Source organism: Sparus aurata, chromosome 1 (assembly GCF_900880675.1).
Source record: "Sparus aurata chromosome 1, fSpaAur1.1, whole genome shotgun sequence".
Lineage (NCBI taxonomy): Eukaryota > Metazoa > Chordata > Actinopteri > Spariformes > Sparidae > Sparus > Sparus aurata.
In genome coordinates this window covers 40181580-40208055 of record NC_044187.1, presented here as the reverse complement: position 1 = coordinate 40208055, position 26476 = coordinate 40181580, and the positions used below count along the sequence as shown (strand labels likewise).

The window sequence follows — 26476 nt, the reverse complement described above, 5'->3', positions numbered from 1 at the left end:
CGTCCGCTTACTCGTCCTGCTGCTGCTCTTCCTCTCCCTTCCATGTTTCCAAAGTTGGCACAAAGGAGCTGAGCTCACATCAGGTGTATTTGTAGTGCTATGGCTGAGACTGATTGGTCTAGAATTAGATTTGAAATGTTTTCCTGTGTGTGAGTCTGTGTGCTTTTCCAATTTGAGTTGTGTTTAGTATTTTAAATAGATGTGTTTTCCCAATGATTGTGTAGCGAGAGATAGGCGAAAGGAAATTAAACTAAATGATCTAACTAAAAAACAAGAAAAAGAAACCAACAACGCCACCCTGGGAATTTCACCCAAGGAATTGATTTAAAGTGCAAGGCACACAGGTAAGGCCACTCATTAAAAGGCATGAGACGTGGTTCAAATGTTATAGAAAAATACAATTTTATTAAATAATTTCTCTCTTTTAAAATAAAGTCTTTATATCAGTCATCCAAAAGTTAGTAAGGGCTTGGAGCCGAGTGAGTGGACAATGACTAGTGCGGGGGGGGGGTTCCACCAAAATCACCCAACAGACGTGGCACACACTGGAGTAAACCCGCTCCCAGGATACAGCAAACGAGACAAGGGTAGACACCACCACCAAGACACCAGCACGCCACCACCGGTCTCCAACCACTAAAAAGAGAAATAAACAAATCAGTGGGCAAATGACAAAAACAACATTAAACAAAATGATTTCAGAAATTAACAAAATTATAACTATTGGGCAAATAAACTTAACCAATATCCACAACTGCCCACTATTGACTTATATGGTAATAAACAAAAGAATATGAAAACAACCAAAAGAAAGCAAACAATCCAACCGAGATAATTACATAAACTAAATAGGACTACGTAAATAGTCAAACCAAAATAATTACCAAATTACTCAAATAATCAGAACACACTTTAACACACTCATTCACACATGGGGGGGCAAGCCCCGGTTAAAACACACACTGGATGAGCCCCTGGGTAGAGCTACTCGGGAGGTGTGCACCGCGAGAGACAGGCGGCAGTAGACACAATGTGCCAGCCGGAGCAAAGCGCGTGGGGCAAACAGCAACGTCACGCAGCAGCGAGGCAAAGCAACGTGGAGACAAAGTATCAGCAAACAAAGCAGCAGCGACCCCAATAAGCTGATAGCAGTTGGTCTCAATCATAAGAAAATACTTTTAGTGTTGCGATTGTGGCGGCACGAGAAGACATTTTATGCCAAACAACGCCACCCTGGGGGTTTCACCCAGGGACCTTTTTCATCTTTTAAATTGTAAATTAAATAAGGCACTCAGGTTCGTTTTACAAAGAGGCAGAGACAGCATATCTGGGTACAAAACATTTATTAATTCTAATTTAAACAGTCTTAAAAGCTCATTAAGAAGTCACTCACTGGGGGTAAAAAGGGGGGGACCAGGGCTGAGACTTTGGGGGAGATGGGTCCAAAACAAAGGGGATCCCGGGAACACCACACGTGAAGTAAATAAAAGTGAAGCAAAATCAACCTAAAAAGTGCAAAACACAAGAGGGATGCCGCCACCAGGACACCAATCCACCACCCTAGGCTCAGCACCTGAATGGGGGAAATCAGAGGACAGCAGGTGAGAACAAACATTAAATGCAACTAATCAAACACAAGAAATCAGGACATAATTCATCACATCTCTAAAAATTAACACAATATCAACTCAAATGGAATTAAGATTTACATCAAATGAAATTCACCTGCAACCTGCAAAGACCAAAATAACCATAAAACTAACAAATCAGAATTACAGGTTGCAGTGAAACCAATTGTTACAAAAGAAAATAAAGACAAAGTCATAAACTACTAATCACAAAGAAAATGGGATAAACTCTCCCACTGTACTCTCTCATGCACACGCACGCACACACACACAAACCAACAAGTGACAGGGTTGACAGTACACTATGGAAGCAAATTTGTACCATAATTCAAATTAAAATGCATTTACAGAAATGCTTTTTCATTTTAAGAATGTAGCTGCATTTTTTGACTCATAAATAAAATTAGTAATAAATCATCCAAATTGCATTTTCATTTTCTTCTTCAAGACTGCTCATTTTGTAACTTAATTCAAATGATAAAGAAAAGGACATTAAAGATTTAATATTCAAAAGATGGCCCAGCAAATAGGTACCAAAATTCAATTTGAAATGTCAAATTTGAAAATTAAAATGCATTAGCAGAAATGCTTTTTCATTTCAAAGTCAGAGCTGCATTTTTGACTCATAAATAAAATGAGTAATAAATCATCCAGATTGCATTTTCATTTTCTTCCTCAAAACTGCTCATTTTGTTACACAAAGACAAAGAAAACTGCTTTTTCGTTTTGAAGCCCTCCCCCCGCAAAAAAAGGTCCAAAATTCAATTTGAATTCGCAATCCCAAGCGGCGCAGGAGAGTGACGTCAGCGGCCTCTCTTCTTCAGTGTTGCAAACATAACACAAAATAACAAATTGTAAAAAGCGAGGGTTTTCAGTGTGGCACGGACCGTGCCACACTGAAAACCCTCGCTTTTTACAATTTGCCTTGTAAACATCTCCACTGACGCTGTCCAGCCAAGGATGTGCCTCTTCCCTCTCTGTACTTTTGCAAGCGTTTTCGCTTGTGAGAACGTGGTGGAGTTTCGGGTGTAGTGGACATTTTTAAAAGGCGCGGGTTTTGTGAGCAGCGCCAGTGTGTGGTGTCCGTCGCTAGGCAACCGTGACAGCACCACACGTATGCGCAGACACACAGAGGACCGGAGTCGGGGCGGGGATGGTCCGCCACAACAATTTTGCTGGCCTTAGTATTCCCTGTGTTTTATTTTGATCATTATTGTTAGATTTAGTGTTGATGTGTGTGTGACAGACATGTGTATTGGACATTTACGGAAATACGGAACAAATCACGTCCCTTATTGGTTCAATACGGGACGCAACATTTAATTGCCAAATAAAGGACGATTCTGTATTTTACGGGACGGATGGCAACCCTAGTAGTCACCCTATGAGACAACACAACCGCAGTGAGCACACAGAGAGGACCAAGTGAAGCAGCGGCCATACCTGTCGGACCAGACACCCTTTGGACTGGAAGTGACGCACCAGTGACAGGAGCGCAAAAACGAAGAGACGACGGCTGCTTTTATACCAGCCCACATCATGATGGCCACTAGTGGTACTAAACAAACAGTGACACTAAATAACATGGATGGCACATCTGTGCTGCTACAATTGCATGAGTCTTCCTTTTTGAACAATGTGTCTTACAGTATATAAAAAACAGTGTTTAGTGTTTTGCAAGTGTGTTGGAGAATTTGAAACACAGCACAAAGCATAACACTAAACAAAAGCACCAAACCTGCAAACACATGCAGGTTTGGTGCTTTTGTTTAGTGCATGGTCACCAAAGTTAGAGGTTGTGATGCTTTGGGCATAGCAACCACTTATAGTGTTTAAGCATTAGGCAAAAACTATAAAAATGTACTTCTCCCTGAAAACTATATGTTTTGAACAACGTGTTTTCTATTTTTTGGTGTATTGTTTACTGACTGCTTGAAAGTTTATATCATTTTGATCGCTTTGTTTATGATTTGAGAGCAGTGTTTAGTTTTGAGCACAGGTAAATCTGCTTTGAGGCGAAAGTTTCATTTTGGATGAGGAGTCAGACGTTTTGTAAATAGTGCTTGAAGCTGAGGTTTTTTGTTTAATGTTTTTCAGAAAATGGAGCAAGGTTTCAGAAATTGTGTTTTAGCAAATGAGAAAAACTGTATTAACATTAAACTTGCTTCAAATGCCATTGCATAGCGGACCAATTGGAGCTAACTAGTTAGCCAATTTCCAGCTGACTTAACCATACTCGTCGGCAACTGTAAATACTATCAAACCGCGGTGACACTTATCGGTGGCTCAGGTGCAGTTGCTGGGTCTGGTCTGGTTGGGACTGATCCTTTAACGAGGGTCAGTGTCGAGGCAAAGCAAGCTTTGTACTGACACTCATTACTGAAGCAGTCCGATGTGAAGTGGTTAGCACACACATACAAGCTAACACAAACCGCAGCTAGCAGGTTGTCATTAAAAAAGAAACAACCACGGTCTCTTCTGTTGTTCTGTATCTGGGACAGAATATAGGCACTTATGTTGATTATTACAACCAACAACAGAGCAATTGCGTGTCTAGCTCTGAGCAATAACGTTGCGAAACAATGCTGTTTCACCGCTGGACACACCGAACTTCGCCTCGGTGATGAACGCCCCCCCTCTCTGATATCTCCTATCATTGCGCATAGGAGGCTAGCCTATGATAATGACTCCTTTTGTTACGTAACAAAACAAATACTAACAAATACTATTCACGCAGACTAAAAGTTTCTAAATGCATGTGTAAAGTGTTGTTAAGATAAGGAATCCAAGTGACGGTCAGTTGAGGTTACAGCCGAGGAGACACATCCTCAGGCAGGACTTGTATTATTTTAAGAGCGAGTTCCTATCTTGCTGATGGCTGAGGAAGTTGTGTGCTGAAAAATTGTGTTTCAAACTGCAGCTCCGTTGCTCCTCCTCTGGTGTGTATGTGAGGGGGATCCCAGCACCCCCCTGCTCTACTGTACATCCGGTGTGACGTATTCACCCTTCCTCTCTCTCCTCACTGTCGGCCGTGTCCGAGCTCAGTGAACTTTTCCTTTTTTAGTACAGCAAGGTTTTTTTGTGGTTTTTCAAGCTCCTTTCAGCATACTGTTTCATTAGCGGTTGTTATGCCCAGGCCTAGGGTATACCAGAACATAACATAGTGGTCTCTCCCTTTTTCCCACTCCCAAGAATAACCACCAAAAACAAAAGGAAATGCAGTCCAAAATAAGGGATTTTATTTACCCAAACGAAAATAGGCTTCAGGGTGAGCAATACCTAAAACAATAAACAAAACAAGCTGGTTTTTAAATCTTACTTTCCTAACCCAAAACAAAAGTCAACAAAAATACAGGTTTTCTTACCTCACTCCCTAACCAAAACAGGAGAAAAAGGTGCACAAAGAAAAAGGCTACTCACCCCTTCTAAACTGGACTGAAAAAGTAATTTAACAATATTTACAATATTTACAATGGAGTTGCAAAATCTCTGCAACAGCCACAGCGAACATCAATTTCACCAAGTCACAAAGAATCAAGACAGCAATGTGTGTGTGTGTGTGTGTGTGTGTGTGTGTGTGTGTGTGTGTGTGTGTGTGTGTGTGAGAGAGAGAGAGAGAGAGAGACGCCAGGTCTGCTGCAGGCTCCACTTTTAAATGTCCTAGTCCTATGATTCCACCAGTCAGCAGCCTCCAGGATTTCAGCCAATCAGCGGCCTCCACCTGCACTGGTACCTTTTGGGACACACAGAGTAAGACAGCACCCCCTCTTGACAGGGAGGGAGAAAGACAGACAAATACACACAACACCAAATACAAATTAAAACTGCAAGCAGTGATGAACGGGCCCTCGCAGTCCGCGCGCATGTCGGGCGTGCTGCCGTCGACGCACGCCGCCGTCGGGCTACCCGCACAACACCTTACATTTCAGTTTTTCCTATGATTTGGTGGGCTGTTCCTCCTGTCGGTAATAAAGAATGTCTGAAAAGGCTAGAAAGCTGAATGCAGTATGTTATTATTGTTGGAATAAGCAGAACAATGTCCAACATAACATTAGCAGAGGCAAAGTATGCAAAACAGCACGATGGCTTGACATACTGACTGTTAACTACAGCGGTGTTCTGTGTTATTTAACTAAAGAATTCACTTAGTTGTTTCAAATCTCAGGGGTTGCGTTCATCGCAGAAAAGTTGTGCAGAATCACAACTACAGACATCTTGTTTTGTTCCACATTGACAGGGAAGACACAACACGCAAATGGCATTCTTAGCAAATTGGCTCATTTGAAAATTGTGTGCTGTGACTTACTACCACTGACTTATCCATTATGTGGCTCTAAACATTACCTTGCAATTATGCCATGTTGTAACGTGCAATTCAGACAAAACTAGCTGCAAATGCCATGTACATCTGACTATGGCTTTGTCCAAATTCAGGGGCACAATCCTTCAAAGTGCATATTTGAAGTGCAATTACGTCACTAAGCCGCGCAAAGCCTGTCCAAATTCAAACTGTGCTCCAAATGCTCCCCACAAATGCCTCCTTCTTTTGCCTGTTCCTGGAGGACACACCGCTACTATCCTTGGCGGCTACAAATTGCCCAAGATTCATTGCGCGCCTAAAGAGAATGAATAAATAAATGATGGCAACCTCAAGTGGCGCAGATCTCTCATTCAAATGTAAGTATTGGGTCTATACTCAGTTTTTAATCATTTGAGCGTCAAACGCCAGATATGTTAAACTTCAAGGGACCTTAAAACCTCAAAATATCAGTTAAAATACGTTGGTAATGCTCAGCTTAATGCCTTTTACTTTCAACCATTAGATGTTCAGAGGTTGACTCATATCTTATATCGTATTGTGACTGTGGAGATGTTATAGACTCGTTTTACTTCTTATACATAAATGGACCAAGATTAACAGATTTAGATCAGGCTGTGATCCGTGAAAAGTCTAGTTAAACATTGGAATAAAGAGCTATGTTTATGGTTATTATCCTTATGATGATTATATTATTTTGCTGTATTAGAACTCTTCTGTCTGTTTCACATTTCATTGTGTTTTGGGGAGCAAACAGAGAAGCTTCGTCACTGTCCGAGGTCAGAACATTTGTTCACAGGGCTAAAAATTCCGCCAACTGGATGGGAGTAAGGCTATAATATATAATAATGAGAGGATGTGCTTGGGTATCCACTGGATGACGTGCTAGAGCTCATCCCACCTCCTCAGCCCGTGACAGGACGTGATGCACGCCACATGCAAATTCAGAAAGAGATTTGGGATCGACTGTCAGACTAAAAAGGACGCAAAGATTAAGGATCAACGGCAAAGACAATCTTAACTGATACTACTTAAATAGAAAAAAACTACAGGACTGCTGTCTGTTAAGTGTGTATGGAATGAAATTATTATAAAACATTATGAAATAGTTCTTGTCAATGATTTTAATGTTCAATTGAATGTTTTATGATTCAGTGATTTCATATGAAATACCCAATGACATGTTTGTTTCTTCTTTTTTGTTACAATGAAGTCAGTTTAAATGTGATAAAATAGTTTTAACGTCAGTGATTTTCATGGTAAATTAAATGTTTTATGATTCAATGATTTCAATGTTAGATATGAAATACTAAATTACAGGTTTGTCTCATCTTGTTTGTTGCAATGAATTAATTAGAGTCAATATAATTTTGATAAAATGTTGACATTTATTTTGCTGGTAAATTAATCCAAATAGTATTGAAAAGTTGATTGAAACGTCAACCCTGTTATTCTATTCAACCCTGTTACAGTGAGTTCAACCCTGTTATGTGACAGATTTTCATACATTTTTGGATATTAAAAAGAAATATTTGAGAAATCTTTGTTGAACTGTATGTAAACTGTAGAGGACAACAAGAAAATATATAAAGGTCTAATCTAATCTTAATGTCATTGCATATTTTCATAATATATGGAGGCCGTATTGACATGAAGGTATCATATCCTACTTGACATTCAAATTAGTATTACTAAGAATAAAATGAAATGTACTTACAATATATTCTTAAAACAAGGGACAGATGATTACCAAGGATCTCCAAGAATTAGTTTGAATGTGTTTTGAAATTGTATTCACACAGAGATCACATTGTCTGTTACGGGGTTGAATTAAAAATGGCTAACGTGACAAAGAAATTCCTAGTAATGTTTGGCATTCCACGTCTAAGGTGGGAAACAGTATTTTACCAGAGGTTCAAATACTCCTTTATCAGATGCAATGTTCAGAAGTACAATAATTTATGGTCTTTTTTCAAAACTCAGAGAACCCAAAAGGCACCCGTTACAGAGAATCACCCATATCTTATTAGCGTTGGAATACGCAGTACAATGTCCAACATAACATTAGCATAGGCAAAGCATGCTAAACAGCATGATGGCTTGACATACTGACAGTTAACCACAGCTGTGTTTTGTGTTATTCAAAGATCCCATATCATAAAAAACAAGTTTTCTCTGCTCTCAACATATATAAGCTGGTCCTCCCTGAGCCTGCCAACTCCCAGAATGAGGAAAACCAGTGATTCCTGCATGGTCTCTGCAGCCCACTAACTGGTAACAAGGCGCTCCTATAGGCTGTTCAGATTCTGCTCCTTTCGTTATGTAACGAAAGGAGTGATTATCATAGGCCGACCTCCTCTGCGCGGTGATAGGAGATGTCAGAGAGGGGCGCGTTCATCCCCGCGGTGAAGTTCGGTGTGTCCAGCAGAGAGACAGCAGTGTTTCACAATTTTGTCGCTCAGAGCTAGACACGCAATTGCTCTGTTGTTGGTCGTAATAATCTACATAAGTGCCTATATTCTGTCTCAGCTACAGAACAACAGAAGAGACCGTGATCGTGTTTCCTTTTTAATGACAACGTGCTGGCTGCGGTTCGTGTTAGCTTGTATGTGTGTGCTAACCACTTCACATCGGACTGCTTCAGTAACGAGTGTCAGTACAACGCTGTCGTTGCCTCGGCACTGATCCTGATCAGTCTCAACCATACCGGACGCAGCAACTGCACCCGAGCCACCTTTAATTGTCGCCGCGATTTGATTACAGTTGCCGACGAGTATGGTGAAGTCAGCTGGAAATTGGCTAACTAGTTAGCAGAGTGATACAGTTAACAGAGTGGCGACACTCCCATAGACCTCTGTTGTAAAAAATGGCGACGCTTTGTACCGCCTACTTCCGGGTTATGGAGCTCGGAATAGTTCCAAACAATGTCATTTGGGCGCTGGACCTCATTCACTTACATTGCGGCGCAGTTCCAGAGGTAAGTTGTTGAAATATCGACCTCTTTTGCATTGTCAACTGTCTATATCGTATCAGAGGCCCTTTGTGATGCTTATGCTGGTCTTCATTCGTATATGCACAGCGTAATTATCTATATTTTATCTTGGTTGTTACAACCAATTTTCAAACATTGCCAGCTAGCTAGTTAGCTAGCGCGACTTCGCCAGCTGTGAAGGTAACGAAAGAGTCCGGTAATGAATCACCAGCAACTTTCTTATGAATGATGTTGGGTAACTATCAAGCAGAATTTAGATGTATTGTCAAGGGATTTTAATTTATTGTGGCTTTTATCTTCGGAACCTGAACCTGACCGTGTCAGCCATCGTTAGTCGGTTATGTGTGTTAAGTTATACAGAACTCGTTCTAGCTGCTAACTTTAGCACTATTAGAAATAAGGGGACGTTTGTGATAAATATTTAATTTAATAATTCATTGAATTTGGGGATAAACTAATTTTTCATTATGTGACGTGTTGGCTGTACTTAATATGTTGTACTGTTCCGTGTTCACTTGGCTGTGTAGTGAACAACTAGCCTAGCACTACTTGCTGATGCATGATGGCATGCTAGCCGATAGATTCCGCTATCCTATCTGTTTAATGAGCTCATGATAAGGGCATGTCAAGGCATGTTCTAACTCGTCATTTGAGCAAGGGTTATTTCATTAGGAATAGCGGGAATTTAAATTAGTGAAACATTGCTTTGCCGAACGGATGATTCATCATTGGTAGGTAACCAGAGAAATAACACTAGTGAAATTAACATTCCTGCCTCTCTCTCTCTCTTTCTGTCATTAGTCCTGTTACAATTCAATTGGTGTGTATCACTCACTTTTTTGTCTGTCGAATTCTTTCTCTTTAACCTCTTAAGACCTGGCGTCCACATGCGTGGACATCACATTTTGGGTTGTATGTACCTTAATACTTAATTCTGCTTAATGGGGGCCTGATGTACACTTACACTGCCATCTAGTGGTGTCAGAAGTGTAAAACACACTAGAGGTCAAATTCAAAATGGCAGCCAACACAGCAGACTTTTCGAATGACCACTCCCTGCGGAAACGTTGACCAGGTAAATAAAAAAATCAAATTTCATGACTGATTCTTGTGCAGATATGCATAGAAGTGTTGTATGTTTGCCCATGGCATGCAAATTTGACAATATTAGTAACAGTAACGATTTACTATGCTGCTAAACATGATGTCCACGTATGACTTAGCTTTGTTGAAAATGGTAATGTGTCAGCAAAAAATGTTAGCGACACAGTGTTGGTATGAAAATGGGTAGCAAACAATAGTTTACAACAGTACAAAAAGATACAGCATGTTTTATAAATAAAGCTACATGGATTTGTATTTGATTTCTCTCAGCTGAAAATGTTAATATGTTAGCAAAAACGTTAGCAAAAACGTTAGCATAAACGTTAGCATAAACGTTAGCAACAAAATGAGAGTATAAATGTCGTTTGGGAAGATTTGGGTAGAAAAGAATAGTTTAAAACTGTACAAACAGATACAGCATGTTTAAATAAATATAATAAATATAAATATAAATAAATCTACATGGATTTCTATTTGATTTTTCTCATGATTTTATTTCCAGAGCGTATTTCTCTGTCAAGAGCAGAGCGAATATTGGGGACAATTGTTGCAGACAACTCAGAGGTGGAGGATTTGTCTGACATCGATGATCCAGTGTGCTGCAGATTATCAACCCCCACCACAGGAGCCGAGCAGCAGTGAGGATGAGAACCGCATTCCACAGCCCACTGAGCCCAGCAGGGGACGAAAACGTCGCCGTGGTGAAAATCGCTCAGATCGTGATCTTACCAGACCATGCACTCTTAGACATCGCTGTCAGACTCAGCAGGTTGAGGCTGATGGCTCAAACGATGGCCCTGAAGAGCCAACACCAGGACCAAGCCATCAAGAACAGTCCAAGAAAGGACGTGAAATGCACTGGAGGGCTACTCCGTTGACACCAAACCTAGAGCAGTTTGAGCATGAGGAGGAAACCGAGCAGGACAGAGAAGGCTGGACCACATTGGACTACGTAGAACAGTACATCGATAAAGATTTGATAACAATTATTGCAGACTGCTCTAATGCCACGTCACTGGCTAGAAGAGGGTACCTACTGAACACATCTGTAGACGAAATCTATCATTTTTTTGGTGCTTGTATTTTGATGTCCTGTGTCCCATACCCACAAATCAGGATGTATTGGTCCAAAGCATTACGTTTCCCTGCCATCACTGAAAGATTCACACGCGACAGATTCTTCAGACTGAGGCGATCACTGAAGGTGCTCATTGATGACAACGTTCCAGAGGACCTGAGGGAGTGTGACAAGTTCTGGAAGGTGAGACCTTTTCTGGATCGCATTCTGAAAGGCTGCATGTCTCAGGCTCGACCCAATGTGTTTCCATAGATGAGCAGATGATCCCTTTTACAGGCGCCTGTCCATGTCGACAATATCTGCCAATGAAGCCAAACCAAGTTGGCATGAAAAACTTTGTGTGCGCTACAGCAGATGGCATTGTGCTGGACTTTGAAGTGTATCAAGGTGCAGATGCACTGCTTGAGCAGGTCGAAGAACCAGAGGGTCTGGGTTTGGCAAGCTTGGTTGTCGATCGTCTGTCTCAAACTCTGCGTCCTGGTTCACAAGTGTATTGTGATCGGTTCTTCACAACCATCTAAGGTGTGGATCGAATGATGAAGAAGCAGGTGTACGTGACAGGTACAGTCATGAAAAATCGGGTCCCTGCAGCAGTGCAGAAGCTTCCATCTGACAAAATGATGAAAAAGGCTGGACAATAACGACCCTGGCTTTAAAATGGAGAGAAGAAGAAGTTGATGACGACTATTTACATTTCATTAGTTTTTCTTGCTCCGGATTGTTATTGTTGTTCTTCATTGTCGTCGGCATCGTCATCTTCTTCTTCTCTCGGTTTCAAAGCCAGGGTGGCTTAGCATGCCAGCTATCTACACATAGGTACTGAGCTGTGTCAGTCAAAAACTAATTTGGCCCACCTGAGAGGTTTGTGCCAAATCTTCAGACAAAAAAATCAGGGAGCGCAATCGAGACAGAGCTGTTGTTTGTATCTTTTGGCACAAATCTAATTCCATATCGTCCATATAAGTAAATGGATATGTTAAATGTTTGTTGCAAGTTTTGTTTTTCCATAGCCATGTTCAGAAATGACAGTTTTAGTGGCCTTTTCACTAGTTATTGGGACAGATTGATCAACTTGCGAAGGAGCTCCTGTGCCAACATAGCTTCTTAATGATATGTAACAAATGTTTTATATGTTTTCTGCTTTGTTACAGACGTAATATAATGAATTATAAACATTCAGAAATTACAGTTTTAGATGGAACAAATGTTTTAAATGTTTTCTACTTTGTTACAGACGTAATATATAATAAATAATAAATGTTCAGAAATTACAGTTTTCGATGGAACAAATGTTTTAGATGTTTTCTACTTTGTTACAGACGTGATGTATAATATATAATAAATGTTTGCACTTTGATGTTCAAAACATGTTAAAAACATGTTCATATGTGTTATGAATAAGTGCAAAAGCAGTCAGGAAACACACTGCTGTGTTCAGGTTAGAAATAAAGAGTTTTGCACTTTATTACACAATGGTGACTTTCTTTTGTTCTATGGAAATTCAGGCCGAGCGTCTATGTGGACATCATTTTTCTCAAAAACTACATCATGTCAAAAGATGATGCTTAGTTCTTATACTTATCAGGTCCCAATATAGTCCGTGGCATAATGAAATTACCATTACGGAGGTGATAAAAGCACCAAATTTTGCATGGTGTTTCCTTAGGGTCTATAGTGTAAATTTGGCCTAGGAGCCCTCAGAAAAAAAACTTCATATTAGCAGTATATCAATATCAATGAAATATGCTTAAAACACAGTGATTTTCAAGTATCTGCACAAGATAAAGTGTTCAAATGAATCCCAAAGTTAACATTTTATAGTTTTATTTATGTGTATGAACTTTTACATTACTAAAGCTTCAATACATGAAAAGTATTGAAAAAGTATAATCTTTATTGGCCCTGTAATTAATAACTATGAGTCGTTACAGGTGCATTTGCAAAGAGATGAGCAGTCTTGCCAGCCCATAGAGCCCCATTGTGAACCCGGAAATGTTGAGTACACCAAAGTTTTATATTAGAAATGTACAGTGCGGGTCCCCAGTATTAAGAAACTGCTGGTTGCTAACTTGTATATGTTGGGCAATTTGCATAATTAGCATTATTAGCATTAATTAGCATTAGCCTATATGGGCAATATTTCAGCAACTGCTTGGCCGATTTGGACAATATTGTTGAGTGGTTTTGGGGGTTATTAAGGATGCTGAATCCATTTCTGACATTTTCAAAATTCAAAATGACAATTTAAACCAAAAGTGGCCATATTTCAACTCCCAGTGGACCGATTTTTATTAATTTTGAGTCGATTTTGAGGTTATTTATATGCTTAATACATTGGACCTGCATTTCAGAATCAATAGAGCACAATGTCACTGGTGTGAATGTTGAGACCTAATTTTTCTTCAAATTGCTTCAGTTCTGCTTGCGTTTTTTGGCTGCTCAATTTTGTGTGATTGTCACTGTGGTAACTGCATCAGGCAGAATACTGGCTGGATGGAAAGATGGACAAAACAGAGCTTTTTATATTTGGATCATATCATCTCAATGCAAGTAAGTTGATCAAATAGAAGCAAATAACAGTGATTACAGTATGTATGTAGTGCATACATAAAGTCTGTGTAAAGCAAATTTAGCCATTTTCTTCAAAACACAGGTCATAAATGTATTTCCTTAAAACATGTAAAAAGCCATTCAACCATTTAGAATTTAATTTTGGAGCTAGGCTCACAAACTGTGTTTCATGATTTCTGTGTTCAGGATTTAATGGGCGGGTCAGAAATCATGGCCGCATTACGTAACACAGACATGATTTGCACAAACCCGGCCCTGCTGCGGAAGCCATATAAATACATTCAGCGCATTAGTTTCGTTGGTTTTTCCGCTCACTCTCGAGTCATAGCATCTCTTAGAATATTTTGCAGCTAGCTAACCAGTCAACCAGTCAGGCTGACAACCCGGGCCAGCTCGGACATAACGTGCACGGGCTCAGGTCAGGTCGGGTCGGGCTTGACTATTAGGCCAGATCTAAGCTCTAAGTGTAAATGTGTGCTTATGTATGTTATAAATATTGTACATTTGGGCAACTAAAAGCATTTTGCTGAAGGTGCAAATCCTGAAAGTGATGTTACATCGGGCATCCTGTCATGCCCATGTAATGTTAGCAAATGTTATTGCATTTAATCATGACATGATTTGGCCTCATTCCCTGAGCAGAGTCCATCTGACAGCACAGTGATAATCTACAGGTAATATTTTATGTGCACCAATATAGGGTTTTATGTTGGTGTGTAATGTAAAACATGGCCTGTGAGGAGCTCAATAGAGTACAACTGTCACTGAAAACCCCCCTACCTAGCCGCAATAAAGTGATGAAGGACAAGACAATTGAGTGGAGGCTAGGCGAGCTCCTTTGCACACAACATAGGAGCTCACATAAAGATGGTCAGACAGTATTGTCACTCATGACAAAGCAGCCAGGCGTGGTGCTAAAACTGTCCACATTCTCAGCGACGACACTGATGTTTTTGTGCTCATGGTCTGTTGGTGCTGGAGGGTGGGTATCACATGTCACCTGCAGATGGAGAGGTGGCTATGCATGCTCCCTAGGGTGTGACACCACCTCCTATCCCGTTGGCAAAGGGCAGGTGTCTGCGCTCAAGGCCATGAGAGTAGTACCTGGTGACCTGCGTCACTTCATTGGACAGGAGGGAGCTACTGATTTGCAAATCACAGAGACAGTGAGGGTCTTTTTTCCTGGCTCTGTACAGCCGCAGGAAGTCTGCATCTCTGAATGTCGCCAGATATGACTTATACCGAAAGTGCAAAACCCCCCCAGCACTGAAGACACTGCCTCCTACAGAGCACAACGTGCACCTCTATGGACGGCGTGCCCATCTACAGATGCTGCTTTGGAAACCAGCAGTCCGCCCTGATCCACCAGCTGTGGACATCACCAAGTTTGGATGGAACAAGAAGGAAGCTGAGAAGGAAGGAAATCATCATGCCTGTCCTGGATGCAAGCCCCCTGTACCAGCTACTGCTTCTGCGATGGCTATGACAGTACATGTTGCACCCAGCTCACACACTCACAGCAAGAAGAGCAAGACGACAAAAATGTAGTCGAAGAAGAAGATGTTGATGATGAATATATGGTTATATAGTGCAGAGTAGCAGAAGTACAAGGTGCTATTGCTTGATGAAAGTTTTCTAGTTTTCTGCAGTGATAATTTTGGGTATACTTCTGTTTTAAAATCTGTTCCAGGACTTATGTGTTCTAACTGTAACTTGTATTATACTCCTTTCTCTATATTATTTAGCCATAGTCATAGTTTGATATGATACTTGCCTTTGTTACCTCCATTGTCACCTCAAAGTGTAATGTTATGTGAATTAAAATGTACATATTCTGCATCATTTGGATAATTGTGTTCATAAATATCCTGCAATTTATTTTTATTGATTCAGTGTCCTCTAAAACATCTAAATTGACTCAAAATTAATCAAAACTGGGAGTTGAAATATGGTTTGAACTGCCATTTTGAATTTTGAAAATGTTGGATATTCCTGTCGGCATCAAATGTTGATACTTCATGGAGAGCACCTTGATCTATGCCACCCTCACAGAAGAAACACTTGTGAATATCCAGTCGTTGCATTTCATCATTACATCGGCTTTCCCCTTCCAGGTTCAACAGCAGTGCGTCTAGCTATGTACTGTCACACACAAATAGGATTTAATGTGATGTGATGCAGAACTAATGGCCAAACTATGAACTCAGTAGATGGCTAAATGAATAACCTAAAGTTGAATTAAAAAATAAAAGAGAAAACCCAAGATCTCTTTACATTTAAGCAATTTTTGCTGCCTTTTTTCTATAATTTCGCCTATATTATACAGGGCTTTTGAGTTTTTTTGGGGTCTAAGATGTCTTGGTACTCTATTTTACACTTATAATTTAGAAGATCTACTGGCCAGAGCACAAATTAACAAAAGGAAGCTTTTTTAGTGGTCTTAAATGGCCATTACCATGAAAGTTTTACTCGAGAGGAAAAAACAAAAAAACGTTTTTCTTGGATATTGTTTTGTGAGTGATTTGACACTAAATTTCAATATTTCAGCTGGGCTCCTAGGCTGAAATCATTCAGGAGGTCCTAAAGAAGCTTCATGTAAAATTTGGTGCTTTTATCACCTCGGTAACGGTAATATGTAATTTGTGCGCTAACCAACTGGACTAATAAGCCCAAATAGCAAAGAGAAATGAAAAATGCATATCAAAAAACAGCTCAGGTCTTAAGAGGTTAAGGCTGCCCTATGCCCCAGGGATGTGTCTTCCATTGGTGTGGACTTCACAGGCCTTCTTCACACAGGCCTTCTGGTGTGTTTTGTGTGTAGCTAGTAGCTAGGCTACTAGCGTGGTTTGACACGGACAAGCAGACACACACACACACTAAACTACTATGCCTACCACGCCATGTGAGGGCTACACAGTCCTTCAGAAAGCAAATAAAAAGATCGCTGACCTGAAAGAAGACATCCGTCGGCTCTCCAATGAACTAAAAAAGAAGGATTCACTCCTGTCCAGTTTCATGGAAGTAGCATCTGAGCAGTCCAAACAAATCACTTCCCTCAACACAACTATCCAGGACACCGTCAAATGGGACCCTGTCGCCAACCTTCGGCTTTCTTCCTGCTCAACTCCTAACCATCAGGAGTCATGGGCTGAGGTGGTGGTCCGTGGTAGGACCAGTCGGGAGGTCCGGTCTGCCTCGCCACCGCACCTGGACCTCTCCAACCGCTACACGGTACTGTCCGATGACGCCACGGCCCACCCAGGTGACCCGGCTGTCGCTCCAGCTGCTCCGACTCGCCTTGTCCTGGACCCATCGCCGAGCACGACATCAGCCGACACTGTCACTTCACCTCGGGAAAACAGTGTCCAGGCGGGCAGCCACTCGACCGTGAGGCCGGACCGACGGCCGCTGCCCAAAGCAACATCGTCTTCCCGCTGTAAGATGTTAAGGGACGCCGTACTCAGACGGTCTGGACGTCTTCCTCGCACTGAGCCGAGAGAGGATCCTCCGTCTGGGTTCAAGGCCCCCGGACCCCAGTCACATCACACACCTGCCCAGGCTGACCACCTCCAGCCGGTGACCACCGGCGTGCAGGCGGGTCGCGCACTTCCAGACCACGGGAGTCCCCAGCCGTCACCTCCCCGTACTCGCCCCCTCTTCACCCCGACCACACTTATAACCGGGGACTCCATCATCAGGAATATTCGGTTCTTCAACGTTGTCACTCGCTGTTTTCCTGGAGCCACCGTGCCAGATATCCTGGACAAGCTCCCGGGGCTGCTGCTCTCACTCCCCTCCTCTATCAGTCGGGTGATAGTCCACGTCGGGACCAACGACTTAGCCCAGGAGCAGTCAGAGCTGACCAAAAAGGATTTTAATGGTCTTTTATCCTTTTTAAGTACCTGTGGTAAGTCTGTTTTTATTTCTGGCCCAATCCCCACAGTGGTCCGTGGAGCAGGGCGTTTTAGCAGATTGCTCAGTCTCCACAGCTGGCTCCAATCAGCATGCACAGCCCTCAACATTGGTTTTATTGACAATTTTAACCTGTTTTGGGGGCGTTCAGCCTTCTTCAGGAGTGATGGCCTCCACCCCAGCACGCTGGGTAGCCGCATGCTTGCGGCTAATATACAGTATGCTGTACAATCTGCACAAACCACCTACTGACTCACTGCTGATACACCTGCACACGGACCCTCTACCCCCCACTCACCTTCACCCTCCCCCTCCTACACTACACACGCCCCCTGTTCAGTCGCCCCTGAGGCACAGAACAACATCCACACCATCAAAACCAGAATTTCCCACAGACAAATTACACCCAGGAATGTTTTCAGACCAAACTGTGTTTTTAACATTCCTTTAAAAAGACATGATGAGCGCACGTTCAATACAGACATTAAAATGGCTGTGCTGAACGTGCGCTCTCTTTTAAACAAATCCTTTATCATAAACGATGTAATTTTAGATAACAACCTAGACAGCATTCTCCTTACAGAGACATGGCTTGGCACTGATGCACCTGTTGTTCTCACTGAGGCTTCCCCACCAAATTTTAAATTTTTATTTTCTACAAGAGGAGGACAAAAGGGAGGCGGAACTGCGTCAATCGCCAAAGACACCATGTTGTCAAATGAAGTCTTTTTTAACAAATATTTATCATTTGAATACCATGCCTTTGTTTTTAGCAGCCCCCCCCCATCCTCTGTATGACAGTCTACAGACAACCCCGTTATTCCACCTCTTTTAACAGTGAATTCTCAGAGCTATTGTCAATAACACATAGCAATTATAACAGAATACTAATAACCGGTGATTTTAATTTACACATTGATAATTCCTCAGATCCTATGTCGAGAGAATTTTTAAACCTTCTCCATTGCCTTGATTTTAATCAACATGTCACACAGCCAACCCACGGCAGGGGGCGCACCTTGGACCTGGTCATAACCTACGGCCTGTCCGTTGGTGCCCCCTCTGCTGTGGACCTGGCTGTGTCTGACCACTTTTGTGTGTTTTTTACAATCACCAGTTTTAACCAGCAGGAGGCCCCAGTGAGAACAGTGAGGAAACGCTACCTAACTTCTGAAGTGGCTGCAAATTTTATCCAGATTTTACAGAGCACTCCTGCAGAAATTTTACCAGCACCATGTGATTTTATTGTTGACAATTTTAACCATATAATAAAATCAACGCTGGACTTGGTGGCTCCACTCTCAATAAAAATAATTAATACAAGACCAACACCCCCGTGGAGAAATGCAGAAACTAAAAAACTAAAGAGAAACTGCAGGAGTGCTGAGAGGAGATGGAGAAAAACAAAATTAACAGTTCACTATGAAATTTTACGTGGACATCTCAAAACATACAATAACGCAATCAAACAGTCAAGAATCTCCCATTTCCAAAAACTAATCGACGAACATAAAAACAACCAAAAATTCCTCTTCTCCACAATTGACCTTTTAACAAACAAAAATTTTAATAGATCCTCCAAAACACCAACTGATGCCCTTTGCGAGGACTTTGCAGACCACTTCAGAAGTAAAATCAATGACATCAGATCGAGTCTTTTACCCCAACAGATTTTAAATGTTGACACACCTGAATCGTTGATTTTACCCGAGGAAACACTGGAGAGTTTTGCCCTGGTTGATGCGAGGACACTTGGTCGAGTCCTCTCCCAAGTAAAGCCCACAACCTGCCTATTAGACCCAATTCCCACACCGTTTTTTAAAAGACTTTGTGGATTCTTTGAGGATCAGCTGTTATACATGGTGAATTGCTCTCTTCAGACGGGGGTCTTCCCCGCCTCCTTTAAAACGGCGGTGGTGAAGCCCCTTCTGAAGAAGAGCAACTTAGATCCCAACATCTTTAATAATTATCGGCCTGTATCCAACTTACCGTTTTTAAGTAAAATTTTAGAAAAACTTGTTTTTAATCAAGTAAATGACTTTTTAATTGCAAACAACATTTTAGAGAAGTGTCAGTCTGGTTTCAGGACGAACCACAGTACAGAGACAGCCCTTTTAAAGATTTTAAACGACATCAGGTGCAACTTGGATAACAATAAACTCACAGTCTTGGTACTACTGGATCTAACCGCCGCCTTCGATACAGTAGACCATCACATTTTATTAGATAGACTGAAGACCCTGGTCGGCCTCTCTGGTACTGTTCTTAACTGGTTCATTTCTTACCTCACAGATCGACACTTCTTTGTAAGTATGGATACATGTTCCTCAGAAACCCACAAAATAAAGTGTGGGGTTCCCCAAGGGTCAATTTTAGGTCCAACTCTTTTTAATCTTTACATGCTTCCCCTTGGGGACGTCATCAGGAGGCACGGCATCAGCTTTCATAGTTATGCTGACGATACGCAACTGTACATCGCCGTGTCTCCTGATGACACAGGGCCTATTGATGTCCTTTTTAACTGCATTTTAGATATCAAGACATGGATGGCAGCGAATTTCCTACAGCTCAACCAGGACAAAACAGAGGTTTTACTCATTGGTCCTGAGGGCCAGAAAGAGAAACTTTTACCAAAATTAAAGGATTTTAAACCATCACAATCTGTAAAAAATCTGGGTGTGATTTTTGACTCTGAGCTCAGTTTTATTCCACACATCAAAAATATAACAAAAATAGGTTTTTACCATCTTAAAAACATAGCCAGAGTCCGCCCGTTTCTCTCTCAGGCCAGCACGGAGGTGATGATGCATGCTTTTATCTCTTGTCGTTTAGACTACTGTAATGCCCTGCTCTCTGGCCTTCCAAAAAAGAGCATTTCGAATCTACAATTATTACAAAACTCAGCTGCACGAGTGCTGACAAGGACCAGAGGGCGGGAGCACATTACACCAGTTCTAAAGTCGCTGCATTGGCTCCCCGTGCGTTTCAGGATTGATTTTAAAGTTCTTTTACTAGTTTTTAAGTGTCTTAACGGTCTTGGGCCTTCTTACCTATCTGATTTGCTTTTACCTTATCAGCCGCCGCGGACCCTGAGGTCCTCCGGCACCGGCCTTTTAACCATACCACAGGTAAAGTCAAAAAAGCACGGGGAGGCGGCTTTCAGTTGTTATGGGCCCTGACTGTGGAACAGCCTGCCGGAGAACCTCAGGGTCGTGGAGACTGCTGAGGTTTTTAAAAAGAGGCTTAAGACCCATCTTTTTAACCAGGCTTTTAATTGAAATCTTAACTCTTTTTAATTCCTTTTAGGCTTTGCTAATCAGAGCACTTTTTATCCTTTTTTACTGTTTTATTCTCTGTGTTTTAGCCTTTATGCTTTTATTTTTTATAGTCTCTCATGTCTTATGCTCTTATGCTTTTATGTTTTAGTCCCTCATGTTTTTAGCCTCTATGCTTTTATGTTTTAGTCCCTCATGTTTTTAGCCTCTATGCTTTTATGTTTTAGTCCCCCATGTTTTTTGCCTCCATATTTTACCGGTATGATTGTGTATTTGAATAAACAGTATATTTCCTTAAACACTGAAAAGACATCTCTAACAGTATTTCTTTGACATCCACTTTCACTTCAAGATGGGAATGCTGTTGGTGGTGGCAGCTGGGGCTATTGGTGACTGGTGCTGGCGACGGCTGCAGGTGATGACTGCTGAAAGACGAGGAGGCTGGGGGCTGCTGACGGTGGACCAGGAATGGAGATGCCAAGTACATCCATGGCAACGAGTAAGGTGTTCGGCAGTGGCCTAGATGCTATGACCTTCGGTTCAGATGTCTGTTGTTTCTTCTTTGCCTTCTTACTCTGACTCTTGCTGCCAAGATACCCTTTATTTTTTTCCTTCCTCTCAGCCCTGATACACTTTGAAGCAATCCTTAACCTCAGCCTGATGTATGTGGAGATTATTTTTTTCTTCAGGTCATGGCATGAGGGAAGGTTGCTGTGCAGTAACATGGCCTTTTGTTCCAGCTGTGCCACTGCATTTGAGGACTCCATGAGGGAATCACTCGTCTGCCCACGGAACAGCTGCTCCACGTTCTGAACAAGAGTGAAAACCTCATCAGATGGACGGAAAAGTGCGCCCCTTTTAAATTCTTTTAATTCCAGCAGGACAGCTCTCTCATTTTCATTGCTGACATTTTGCACTAGTGCACACTTGCATTTGTCACAAAGTGAGAAGCTGATGACTCTTTTCACTATGTATCCTGCCAGGTGGTACAGCACACAGGACTCGGTTTTGGTGATGTCAGGTGTTGATATCAGGTCTACCAGCTGCTCCACTCTTAGAACATCAGGAGGACAGCAGGTGCTGTTCTGCGTGTCCAGGAAGTCTGCCAAGTGGTCGGATCCATCCTCCAGGTAACTGCCAGTATGCACTGGCGATAGGAACTGGCCCACGGTGACAGCATATTGGAACTCTACAGGTGTTGGGACAGAGTTCCTCAGACGAATGGACGAAAATGTGTTTTCCAGGCAGTCCTGGGTGAAGCGGCTTGTGAGGACAAATTTGTGCCCTTGACTCAACAAGTCATGCTGGACCTCCAGGATTGTTGTTGTGGCCATCACCAGTCCTGTCTGGACTGGTTTCCAGCTGCCCTTGGGACCGATCTTCAGGCCCCGAAACAGATGGATGGAGTCCCGGAGGAAGCTGATGGCCTTATCATACTCCTCCATCTTGAAATGACTCAGGGCAGTAACTACGTTGCGTGATAACATGAGGTCAAACCAGTGGTCCACCTTCTCCAAAAACCATGAAGTGGTAAGGTAGGATTCTGGTCTGTGCTCCTCCGCCACCATGTACCTCAGGGCAGCACTTGTTGACTTGCTAAAGACATGCATCGCTGAACTAACCTTCATCTTCTAAAAATGGCTAGGCTCCAGGATGCCTCTAGACAACTTGGGTGCCAGCTTTAGGGCCATGCCCTCTTGGAATGATACAAGATCTTTCAGAGGGCCGACAGACACCTGACTGGAAGGCAGCTTCTCCTTGTCCACTTCATCTTGTGGTATGGTGATAACGTGACCATTGACCAAGGCACTCTTCAAGTTCTTCACAATGTGTGGCACGTCAGCCATGAAGTACAGGCGCTGATGTGGCTCCACAGGATGTACTATCCACGGCTTGGCACAGGTCACCCCAAAAGACTTCCACATTGCCCTATTGGGGCTCCCCATGTCAGTGGTGATGTTTACCACATGAAGCCCTATCGACGCGGCTGCTTCCAAGATGTTGAGTATTATAGGCCGGTACACTGCGCCATCAGTAGAATTACTGCTGTAATGGTAAGCCACAACCTGTTTCCACCGTGTGGTCGCACCAGCCAGCATGAACACTAAGGCATGAGTGGCCTGGCCTTTGTGGCCAGGTAGTGTTGTGTTTCCAAACAGCCTCCCTGTTCCCAGATGCAGCTCGACGCTAGGGGTGATGGACATCTCATCTAAGGTGAGCACACATTTCTTTTCCATTTCATTCATGCCATCTGCCTTTAGCCTCAGCATATCAAAGACCTCCCCCAACACTCCTGGCTCCATTTTGACATGCTGCATCCTCCTCTGAAAGGTCCTGATGTCAGGCAGAGGCATATTCATGGATTGGAGGGTTTTGTATTCGGTCGTGCCACAACAGAACCTAATTCCAATTGCTTTTTTCACGGTTTCTTTGCCCCACCGTATCCCCCTTTTTTTGAATGCCCAAGTGCTCTAATTTGGTCTGTGTTAAAGATTTTTTTAAACTTTTGATTAATCAAATTGTGTTTTTTTCTTAATGCCAAATTAATCCTTTTCTGTTTTACCAGAGCCCTCTCTGCTCTCCTTCTGAGTAGCCTCTCCATTCTGAGTTGCCTCATTAGGTTCTCCACCTGAGCCCGGTCACAACTGGCCCTTGGCAATCTGGTCCCTGGAGCACCTGACCCTGGTAAACTGGCCTCTTCATTCCTCAACCCTGACTGACTGGCCCCTGGCAGTCTGCTGACATCGGTTTCACTCTCTCTGTCTGTTATGTCTCTTTCATTCCCTTTGATCTCCACCTCAATTTCTCCCTCAATCTCTGTAACAATAACAAGGTATTCTTGCTGTTACATGTGTATGCTGCCTTTAGATTTGCACCTATTTTCATTTAAGGGTACACTACACTCCTATAGTGACATTCATCTAAGTTTATCTATTGGAAATGGTAAACTATGAAGAAATCTGTAGATTATCTACATGTGGCATATGAATCTTCAGGAAATCCCTGAACTCTGGTTGTTTTGAAGCTGTATGTACTAATCTGGAGGTTGCATTAGGAGTGTAGTCTATCCTTGAATTATATAACATGAGAAACATTGTTAGCTGTATATATCGTACCGATGTTTGATGTGCCATAATAGTTGTGGTCATCATTCCTGACATTAACAGCTGGAGGCTGGAGACTCCTTGAAGTGGCTTTCCTCCTTTTCGGCTTAGGCCGATGTACAAATACTGTCGGCACAGCATCTGGCCTCAGCCTCAAATTTCCTCCTGATTTGCTGGCAATAAATTGGTCATCTTCAAAGTGTACCTGTAGGTAAGCTTGTAAAATCAGTTTCCACTGAACACTTCAAATGTCATTTAAGAGTCATAATTCTCTACACTTTGAAATATGATGCCCTTTAAAATGTTAACAAGTCATGTCACCTCTGTGAACATTACTTACATGACAGAGTTTTCTGCTGTTGTTGTCCTCTGTCAGACACAGGTTTTGTCTTTTGACCATTGCCATCCATCTCTTCCTTCGCTCTATGTTCTTAGGGAAGCCATACATATGGAACCCCTTCTCAGAACGGTTGGAGCATCCAAATGCTGCACATCCAACCATGGTAAGACCACTGATCTATTAAAATGTTGGTGGTGAACAATAGCTATCACAACTCGGACATCATTGAAAATCAGAGAGCGGGTGACAACTTCTCCCCAACCACTAATGTCCCTCTGACTTGGATTAGGTAAGAGGTCAGAGTACATGATCAAACCAGGATCCTCCTCTCTCACTCTTTATCATGTTTTGAGTTTGCTCAGGGCTGTTATGATGATGGCTGTTGTGGTAATGACACACTGTATGGTATGTTTGTGATGTTAGAATATGTTGTGATTGGGTTGTCCCAAGTATATAGTGCTACCTGCTATGTCCTCTGTTGAGTCTGCTTTCAACTGTATTCACTCCCCTTATTCACCACTGTCCCTATTCTTACTCTGCTTTTTAGGGCCCAGGAAACAGAACAGAAAAAGGATGTCCCTTTCACAAAGGAACCTTTGTTTTTTTTTTCTAATTTTCTGGATTGCTTTTTTGTAAATAGTTGAAGTAGTTGTAGAATTTTCACACACACACACACACACACACTCACACACCTTAAAGGAATTGTTTTTTTTTTTTTAAGTGGGGTCATATAAAGTACATATCTATAGTCGATCTGTTCCCTACCTACCTACCGATCAGTGCAGCCTCAGTTTGCAGGAGTAGAGAGCTGCTCCAGCCCAGACGCTCAGCTTTGTACTGCAGTGAACGTATTCCAGATGCAAAGCAAATTCTAAGCACCTAAAACAAGGCCCACATAAAAAAGTCTATATCAGTTAAATGTACGATGTATAGACTAAATTCACACTGCTTTACATCGCTGTCAGACCGCCCTTTCTTTTTACAAAATGTAGTACCAAAAGAAAGGGCAATCTGACAACGTTGTAAAGCAGTGTGAATTTTGTCTATACAGTGTACACTTGAACTGATATAGATTTTTATTTTTTTTATGTGGGCCTTGTTTTAGGTGCTTAAAATTTGCTTTACATCTGGACCCGTTCACTCCAGTACAAAGCTGAGCGTCTGGGCTGGAGCAGCTCTCTGCTTCTCCAAACTGAGGCTGCACTGATCATTGATTACAGTAGGGAACAGATCGACTATAGATACTTTATATGACCCCACTTCAAAAAACCCAAACTATCCCTTTAAAATACTTGTATTTATTTATATTCCACCGTCTATACTTTTGTTCTCACAATTGTTCTTCTTTCTCTCACACACACACACACAAACACAAGCACACGTTCTTGTTGTCTATTGTTTAATAAAAAATACTTTATTTGCAAACCTTCATTTGTATCAGCCATCCTTACATTGATGTCTCAATAGCTTTAACAGAAGTTACAAGTGTTTTGTTATAATAGAATTACTTTATTGATCCCAGTCTGGGAAATTATTTTGTCAAAGCAGCAGTGGGTCTGCAAAAAAAGAAGAAAGGAAAAACACTGTATATAACACAAATGGAAAGCAAAATATCTACAATACATAGTGCAAACTATACTACAAACAATAATAATCTATACAAGAAATTAACTATTATTTAATAACTACTATTTCACATTCAAAAGTATTGGTTCTGTTATTGCATAAGTTGGGTTGAGTTAAATCTTAATAGCTCTGCACTTATAGACCCAAACATAGGTGTAAATGAGTTTTTATTCTGTAATAGTTTTGATAATGCGTATGTTTTAATCTTAATCTTAATATGATCATGTTAAATGATGTGGTCCTGGGGGTGGACACTTTAATCAGAAGAAGTATGCTAGCTGCTAGCCGAATGCTGAACGGACCACGGCAGACCTCTGCTACCACGAAGGTAAGCTAATGGCTGAATCGGAATTTATAAGCAAAATCACGGGAATCAATAATACAGGCCAGTTGCGTTAGAATGAAAATCACGACACGTCTACCATCAGATGAATGATATGAAAAAGAAAAGTTAAACATGCACACTAAGCTTTTCCCTCCAAAAATTACAAACTTATCTAAGTAATACACAGCTTTCGTTGTCACCCT

General features: G+C 41.8%; 1 protein-coding gene and 1 long non-coding RNA gene across 3 annotated transcripts; one reads left to right on the top strand and one right to left on the bottom strand.

The window, feature by feature from the left end:
- Positions 1 to 424: 424 nt before the first annotated feature.
- On the bottom strand, positions 425 to 16767 carry LOC115592378 (uncharacterized). Its single transcript, XR_003986128.1, has 3 exons — positions 16641 to 16767; positions 1394 to 1573; positions 425 to 636 (listed from the first exon to the last, which is right to left on the bottom strand). It is a non-coding gene; the product is annotated as an uncharacterized LOC115592378 (long non-coding RNA).
- LOC115592365 (uncharacterized) lies at positions 16489 to 21981 on the top strand. Of its 2 annotated transcripts, XM_030435013.1 has the most exons (4): positions 16489 to 17598; positions 21231 to 21377; positions 21619 to 21725; positions 21862 to 21981. In XM_030435013.1, the coding sequence occupies exons 1-2, from the start codon at positions 16578 to 16580 to the stop codon at positions 21269 to 21271; spliced, it is 1062 nt and encodes a 353-aa protein (XP_030290873.1). In that variant the 5' UTR covers positions 16489 to 16577; the 3' UTR covers positions 21272 to 21377; positions 21619 to 21725; positions 21862 to 21981. The 2 variants fall into 2 exon arrangements, with proteins under 2 accessions (XP_030290873.1, XP_030290867.1); XM_030435007.1 differs by having other exon boundaries at positions 21231 to 21725.
- The last annotated feature ends 4495 nt before the right edge of the window (positions 21982 to 26476 follow it).